Source organism: Nicotiana attenuata, unplaced genomic scaffold (assembly GCF_001879085.1).
Source record: "Nicotiana attenuata strain UT unplaced genomic scaffold, NIATTr2, whole genome shotgun sequence".
Taxonomy (NCBI): domain Eukaryota; kingdom Viridiplantae; phylum Streptophyta; class Magnoliopsida; order Solanales; family Solanaceae; genus Nicotiana; species Nicotiana attenuata.
The window spans coordinates 79,607-87,746 of NW_017671078.1; the positions used below are offsets into that span (position 1 = coordinate 79,607).

General features: G+C 36.9%; 2 protein-coding genes across 2 annotated transcripts; one reads left to right on the top strand and one right to left on the bottom strand.

Moving 5' to 3' along the window:
• Positions 1–74: 74 nt before the first annotated feature.
• Positions 75–1,047, top strand: LOC109205755 (probable calcium-binding protein CML16). Its single transcript, XM_019368500.1, has one exon. It carries the CDS (start codon positions 147–149, stop codon positions 630–632), a length of 486 nt encoding a protein of 161 aa, XP_019224045.1. The 5' UTR covers positions 75–146; the 3' UTR covers positions 633–1,047.
• Positions 1,048–1,223: 176 nt separating this feature from the next.
• Positions 1,224–7,875, bottom strand: LOC109205754 (putative phospholipid-transporting ATPase 9). The gene is made up of 11 exons (XM_019368499.1): positions 6,805–7,875; positions 4,948–6,293; positions 4,403–4,513; positions 4,009–4,285; positions 3,835–3,923; positions 3,638–3,746; positions 3,319–3,522; positions 3,037–3,162; positions 2,825–2,923; positions 2,488–2,679; positions 1,224–2,145 (listed from the first exon to the last, which is right to left on the bottom strand). Exons 1-11 carry the CDS (start codon positions 7,201–7,203, stop codon positions 1,480–1,482), a joined length of 3,618 nt encoding a protein of 1,205 aa, XP_019224044.1. The 5' UTR covers positions 7,204–7,875; the 3' UTR covers positions 1,224–1,479.
• Positions 7,876–8,140: the final 265 nt, after the last annotated feature.

The following is an 8,140-nucleotide window of genomic DNA, read 5'->3' on the forward strand; positions in this document are numbered from 1 at the left end:
TTCCCTTTTCCTTTCCTTTCCTTTCCCTACTCCACTACCCCTCCCCCCCCACCCCCCACCCCCCCCACCACACACACCCCCAAAACAATCTCCATAACCAAAAACTTCCACCATTTCATTCCTTCTTTTTCTTCCTCCTTTTCATAATGATGACTACTCTAAAATCTGATCAACTCAAACAGCTAAAAGACATATTCATGCGTTTCGACCTTGACGGCGACGGCAGCCTAACACAACTAGAACTCGCCGCCCTCCTCCGCTCTCTCGGTCTCAAACCCGGCGGCGATCAACTCCACACATTACTCGCCAAAATAGACCACAATGGCAACGGATCCATCGAATTCGACGAACTCGTAAATGCCATAATGCCTGATATGAATGAAGATATTTTAATGAATCAAGATCAGCTCATGGAGCTTTTCCGGTCGTTCGATCGCGACGGTAATGGCTACATTACCGCCGCTGAACTCGCCGGACAAATGGCCAAAATGGGTCATCCTTTAACGTACCGAGAATTATCAAATCTCATGCAAGAAGCTGATACGAATGGAGATGGTGTAATAAGTTTCACTGAGTTTGCTAATATTCTTGGAAAATCTGCTACTGATTTTCTTGGCCTAACTGTCTCTTAACTGATGGTTTAATTAATTTCGGTATGTTTATAAGGTGGCCTTTCGTGTCATTTTCATCCAACATGGCATCGTTAACGTTAAAAAAAATGAATCTTTTGTTGATGGATTGTAGACAGATTTGGATGATATTGACTCGGTTTAATAGACCTTTGTTGTATTGTATTTTTATGTTTACGATTTTTTAATTTTAGCTTTTGTGTTTTTTAAGGTTAGATTATAGGATTCTATATGTCCCCCTTTACATCTAAATGAAATATACTAACAAGTTTAAGGGATATATTTGGCGTAGAAAGAATATTGTATTGAGGTTACGCGAACCTCGATGTATTTGAATTAAGGAGGAGAAGGATAATTGATGAAGTTGTAATGTCTTTTTTAACTCTTGTAACTATTATATTGGCATGTTATGTCTTCATATTGACATTTCATCTGCAATCTGCAGTTTTACCTTTTCATTTCTTTTTCAAAAAGCTGATTAAAGCAAAACAACTTGCTGGAATTTTTGCAGCTTTGATTGCTATGAATGTATAACTCCCAGAGAATGCATATAGGCAAATTTCTTATATTGAAGTGTACAAATACATGATTCCAAACAGAAAATTTGATCATTCTGTACTGCTTGCTATAAAAATGTACACATGATAATTTCTTAAAAGAGAATCCTAATCTGATCTTTCCTGTGGCAACTTACTTCATCTGCCACGCGTCTTCCAGTATTCAACAAAGACGATCTTATAATTCTACCAAGATATAAAAGAATTATATACACATGTAACCTGTGGGAGAAATTTACAAACTTCTGGAGAAAATTCCAGTTCAAAAAACTGTCTTTTGTAGGTCTAAAGTCTTATCTTCTTGAGAGTACTCTAATCAGATGGTATCTGTGATTACTCTTTTTGTCTTTTAGACTTGAATTAGTACTTGCTATGGAACGAGCAGTGACGCCCACAGTTGTCAGTCTTATCGACCTCTGCCTCACATCATTGCAGTATTCCGGGTCATTTGAGTTCCCCTCGTACCTTATCCATTGAATCATCCCATGGTACATTGGAAAGAACCGAAACTGAATTGCATCGTATGCAAAGTAGGGGACTAAAGCTGAAATAACCACTAATATTGTGACTAACCAGTATAATGGGGAGGGAACAAGAGTTTCCGCGAAGACTTGGTACGCGTTGGTGGAAAATGTTGTAGGCATGGATCCATATATTAGAAGGAAAGTGTACCATAGAGCAATTCCACCCCAGATAAGGATGTGTTGGATTAAGGTGAAATAACTAACAGCAAGCGCCATTTGACAGTTGACGACCCAAACCACACATGTGTACATTGTTGCTCCCACAATTGCATGGTCACCGGTTTTACCATCCTTATTGAAAGCTTGAGGATCTAGTACTCTTATGCAGATGAAGAAGATAATAACTGCACTGCAGATCCCATTTAACATCCATCCAATTATACGACGCCAGCTGAAAAGGACATTCTGTATACCTTCTTGATACAGTATAGGAAACTGCCATAAAATACCCGAAAATAATTAGGATCAACATGAAATTAAGCAACCTAAAGTTGTTTTTCGTGCTGTCGTTGACACAGCTATATTACAGCCATGTACAATAGCTACAAAAGTTAATACTACAGCCTCTCTATAACAACATCGTTCGTTCCGGATGTTTTTGGATGTTATAGCGAATTGTTGTTATAGAGAACATATATTATAACAAAACAAGATATTTGGTTCCGAAAAAAACTTGGCTTTTATAGTGAAGTGTTGTTATATAAGGATGTTGTTATAGAGAGGTCTGACTGTACAAGAGTTAAATAAAGTATCAGCACAGCGTGAAGTCGGAATTACCTTAAGACAATATCGAGCAGATACATCTTGATCGAAAACTCCCAAAGCAATCACTGGTAGTGATGTGAAGAAGACGTTGTAACATGCCAGAAACCAATCATTATATGCAAGTTGCCCAGAAAATGATGCATACGACTCGTATAAGAAGAGAGTAAAACCAAATGCAACGTTTTTGTAGAAGAAGTAGCATATCTGCAAAGAAAAGAAAAGCCAGTTACAAGACCGCTCCACAAAGACTATAAATAGTTTCTTTACGCTTGAAACAATTCCATAGAAGGAAACAAGTTAGTTTTCGAACAATATATATAAGGAAGAAATGAAGTAGCAAATAGATTACCATCGAAGAGATCCTTCTATAACACCAATGGCCATGTACTAAAAGCAAGCGCTCCAAAAATTGGAACTGAGCAATTGCAATATCACTTGACATAACAGCCTAACAAGTGTGAAACACGAAAAACAAGATTAAGACACAATAGTTTAGGACTGATGCATGAAGTAGAAATGTGTATTGCTGCAAAGGGCAAGAGAAATTGTATATGCTCTCACCTGCATTCCTTCAACACCACTGATTCCAATTCCAATATCAGCTTCTTGAAGCATTCCTACATCATTAGCTCCGTCTCCGATGGCCAAAGTTGTCTTTTTAGTGCCAAATTTAACAAGTCTTGTTACCTGTATATTCCAAAGAGCGGTATGCTTAGGGAAGATCAAACTAAGCACAGGAAAAATGAGACATTAAATTACAGAAAAAATACAAGAGAGAAGGCCAAATGCCTCAAAATTTAATACTAGCAATTTGTTTTGGTTGTTAAGACAAGTTGTACTCACCAATGCCTTCTGTTTAGGTGATGATCGACAGCATATAACAGCAGCACATCTAATTGCAAGATCTAAAAACAATCTTTTTGTGTCATCTTCTAGAGCATATGTAAGAGATTTCCCATCAATGATCAAAGCAAATGCCTCTGTGCTTGAAGACGTAAGTAGAGCCTTCCCTTCTATAATTTGCCGTAGCACACTTTCCTTTGATGCCTATTAGAAATCGCGTAGCAAAAACCCTCTATTATCAGATATTGCAAGGTAATATTTCAATCAATTAACTTTTAGTCTTCTACTAAGGAATGTGACCCAAAAAGTATGTTTTTACCCTGGCAATAGCATCTTTTTCTCCTGCTTTCTCTATTGCTATAATATCAGGGTTTTCCAAGTTTACGATAATTTGCTTCATTCCTTGTCTAAGCAAACTACAGGCATAGCTGCAGAAGATATTATGGATAAAAGAAGATTAGACAAGCAATGCTCGAATCAAATAAGAAATTGAAAACTCATAACCAAATACTTTACCCAATATTAATGGCTGTTTCCATCTTATCCCCGGTCAAAACCCATATCTTGATGCCTGCTTGAGCGAGTTTGTCGATGCATTCAGGAACCTACCGATGAACAACAGGGAAAAAAATCAGTAACACATCCAAATGGTGATAGGTGGGAAGAGAGTTGTGACTTAATAAAACTTACCCCTTGTTGTAGTTTGTCCTCAACAGCAGTGGCGCCTAAAAGAATCAACTCCTTTTCAATCTTTTCAGTTGCTTCATCAATCAATGCATCACGGTCTGCAGTGACTGAATTCTTGGCCTCTGAAAATTGCTCATTGAATACTTGGTATTCTTCCTTACTGATTTCGCGATAGGCCAGTATTAAGGTCCTCAAGCCTGCATCAGCATACTCATGTACATGTTCCCTTGTTTCCTCTTCAAATTCCCTTCCACTTTTGGCGAGCCTTTCAAATATGACACTGCATAAAGTACCATAACCAGAAAGATAAGATTAGAAGGGAAACGTAAACAAAACCAGCAACTAATGTAAGAATTTAAGGAATTTATGGTGCTTGTGAAGTTGCAATTGAACTTACCTATCAGCACCTTTGCAAAGTAACAATATCTTTCCCTCCTCATCCTTTACTATTACAGACATCCTTTTTCTTGTACTATTAAACTCCAAAACATTCAAAATTCTATACGACCTGCAAACAAAACAAATCTACGATTACTCTTGATATCATCTTGTGCTGCTTATAGCAAAAATTCAATATCAGGACAGTTTTATTTGCATTAAGATCTCAAAACGGCTTCACTCTGTGATCATGCAAAGCTTTCATATAGGTAAAACATCATTTTAGTAGATCCACAAAATTAGAATGTCATTGATACTAGGCTGTTTATGTTAAACATAAAATATCTCCCGACAATGTATTCAAGTGTCAACGCGATGGAGAAACAGGTAAAAGACACACGAGACAAGTGAGATAAATGAAAGAACCAAATAAACAGAACAAAAGAGCTGCGCTATGTTCTCACTTGTCACAGTCTAACATATAAATATAAAACATCTTGTTCTAGGAGTATACTTTGCATTATATATAAAGTACTTACAGAGACATATTTGACGTTAACTAACCTCTCAACTTTCTTGCCAGATGCTAGATCCAACTCATGCACTGACACGCTTGTTTGTGTCCTTTTGCATAATTCAAAGCCAATTTCTTTAGCTGCAATTACAAAGGCCGCCTCATCTGGAGATTCAGCTTCATATGAAATCTCCCTTGTACCTTCATCCACTTCTGGTATGACTGTATGACACACTGCTAATAAACGGAAGAATTTCTGTATGACATCTAAATGAGGTTCATGCACCCAACTCCCATTCATTATTCGCTCGTCAACAAAATTGAAACCTTTAATAGTAGACTTTCTTGTACTAACAGCAGAATCCTCAACCAACTTCTGATCATTTACCATCAATGGAGAACCATTTCTTTTAGCCAAAGCCCTCTCGACTTCTGTAATACCACGTCCATAAGCAGTTCCAGCCACTGAGCACTTGACAAACTCCATTGAATTACAAGTCAATGTGCCGGTTTTGTCTGAAAGTATAGTGTCAACCTGGCCAAGTTCCTCATTCAAATTTGAGGTGCGGGCATGTGCTGGTTTATCAGTTTCTTCATGATACATATGAATGTCCTGATTAATGAAGATAGTCTGAAGAACTTTAACAAGTTCTATGGACACATATAAAGATATCGGAATCAAGTAGCTATACAACATCACGGCTGTCAGAAAATGGTAAATGGCAGCAGCAGTAGCTCCATTGGGATCGAAATATATGTCAGATTCATCAGGTCGTAGATACCACCTTTTACGTCCACCATTTAAGTCCTCTTTAGTCAGAATTCCAAAGCAAACTGATCCGACAAAGGACATAGTGAACAAAACTCCAAATAAGAAGTAAACGATTTTATCCATTTTCCTCTCAACTCTGCTTCTTTTTGAAGGAGGATCTGTCGCATTCTGCATTACCTTTGTGTCGTGACCAGTGAAGATAACAGCCCCATATATGTAATCTGTGTTCCGCAATTTAGAGCCTCTGAGTAGCAATTGCTGGGGAGAAAGAGGATAATGTTTTTCTTCATATTCCATAGTTCCAACAAAAGTATATAAATTAGCATTAGGATCTTCACACTTAACAAAAGCCTTAAAGTCTTCGAAGTGGGAATCTTCGTGCAACGATGAAGTCCCCCCCAATGCTTGTTTCAGCTTCAAATTAGTCTCCCCATCAAGATTCATAGTTTCAACATAACAGACTGCATCTTCATAACTAGATGAAAGCAACAGTAAGTCCGCTGGAAAGAACTCATCCTTCTCCACTTTAACAATATCGCCAACTCTCAAATTTTTCCATTCCGTATGATCAAAAACTCCATTTTCTTGATGTACTTTAACCTTCCTATTATTTACCTCAACATCCTGAAAGGGAAAAATGGAAAATGATAATCGTATAAACTACCCGTATTTGTATACTAAAAAGGAGAGTCCAGCGGTAACAATAAAATGTGAATGTATCATATTTGGCAGCACCAGATGAAATGCCAAAGCCTGAAACTAGACTTCATATTCTAAGACATAATTAACAGTGTTATTGCAAAAAGGTACTTTTGCTATATTTGAACTGATAAACAATTACTACCTAATTAACTGTAAATACCCTAGAATAGACAGATATATAAAGAGCAGAACTCAACAACAACAACAATAATCGAGTATAATCCCACAAGTGGAGTCTGGAGAGGGAAGTGTGTACGCTGACCTTACCCCTACCCTTCGGTGTTTCTGAAGGACCCTCGCTCATGAAGACGAAACGAAACAATAGAACAGTAACAAAAACAAAGGCCATAAAGATAGTAGCAGCAACCTAAGGAATAGAAAAATAGATGGAAAAAACAATAGCTAAAGAGCAGAACTGATTGACTCTAAATACCTGTTGTTTTCGTCGCCCATCTTCGACGCCTTCTTTAACCATGGTGGCTCCAATGACAATAACAAGAGGAATAACAACAGCACTGGCAGCAGAATAAGGAGTCAATGGTGTGAAGGACAATATAGCAATGACAAGAAAATAAAAGTTGGCCACCCTCCTGAACTGCTCAAACAATGACTTTGGCAAGAATGTTGCAGCTGTATACTTTGTAGTTCTTACATAATTTCCTGCATAATCTCTAATTCCAGCCTCAAAACAATTTGGTTCATTGCAATACACCACTCTTGAATATCCTGGCCCTCCAATCTGTGAATGATCATCACCTAAAAATGATGCTTCCCCACATTTAAATGAGTAAATCTTGCTAAACTGTATCCTTTTCCTTCTACCTGTCTTCATTTTTATCCTTATCTTTGTCTATCACCCAAATTCCAATCAGAATAAAGTACCAAATTAAGGTGAAAAAAAAAGAAGAAATTATTTTAGTTTTTCCAGCAAGGCAAGGGAGTTTTTCAAGAAGAACCCTTTTTCAATTGCCCAGAAACAGAACTCCTCCTAGAAAATCAAAACTTTCTCACACCCACCAAAGAATAAATGAATAATATATTCAAAGAACAGAACCCCAGATAAATGCTTCCATAAAAATAGCTTTAAAACCCAACCACTATAACTTGCACAAACAATGGGAAGAGAAATATTAATCTTACCCTCAAAAAGCTCTAGTCTTTATAATGACACAAACAGACACTTCTGAATTCAAAAGGTGAAATGAAGAAAGAAAAGGAGAGTGTTGACTTCAAATTTATGTATGGTAAAAAGTGGAACAGTGGCAAGAAAAACAACGTGGGAAGAAATGTTAGCTTATAATTTGGTTGATCTTCTCTCTCTAATGGAGTAAGTTGACTTTACTTAAATTTTGATTAACTTTAAAATCCCAGATTAATTATTCCTTAAAAGAATATAAATTGACATCAGATAATGTCCTAAAAAAACTTGCAAATTGCTCTCATCATATATAGTTGCAAATCCAAAGAAGAAAAGATACAATAAGAAGATTGATGGAAAATGAAGCTTTACGCGGGAAAAATTTCTAAAGAATATAACGGGTGCATTCTTCCATTTATGGGTGTTGGTCTACTCTCTGTACTTGTTAGGAAGTTTCATAGAAAGTGAATACAAAAAAAAGGTAGTGTATATTTTATTTGTTATTTAAATGTGTATATAATTAAACACCACTAAGGGGTCGTTTGGTAGGCTGTATAAGAATAGAGCGCAATGAGCTGTATTAGTAATGCATGGATTAGTAATGCATGAGTTAGTAATGCAAGCATTAGTT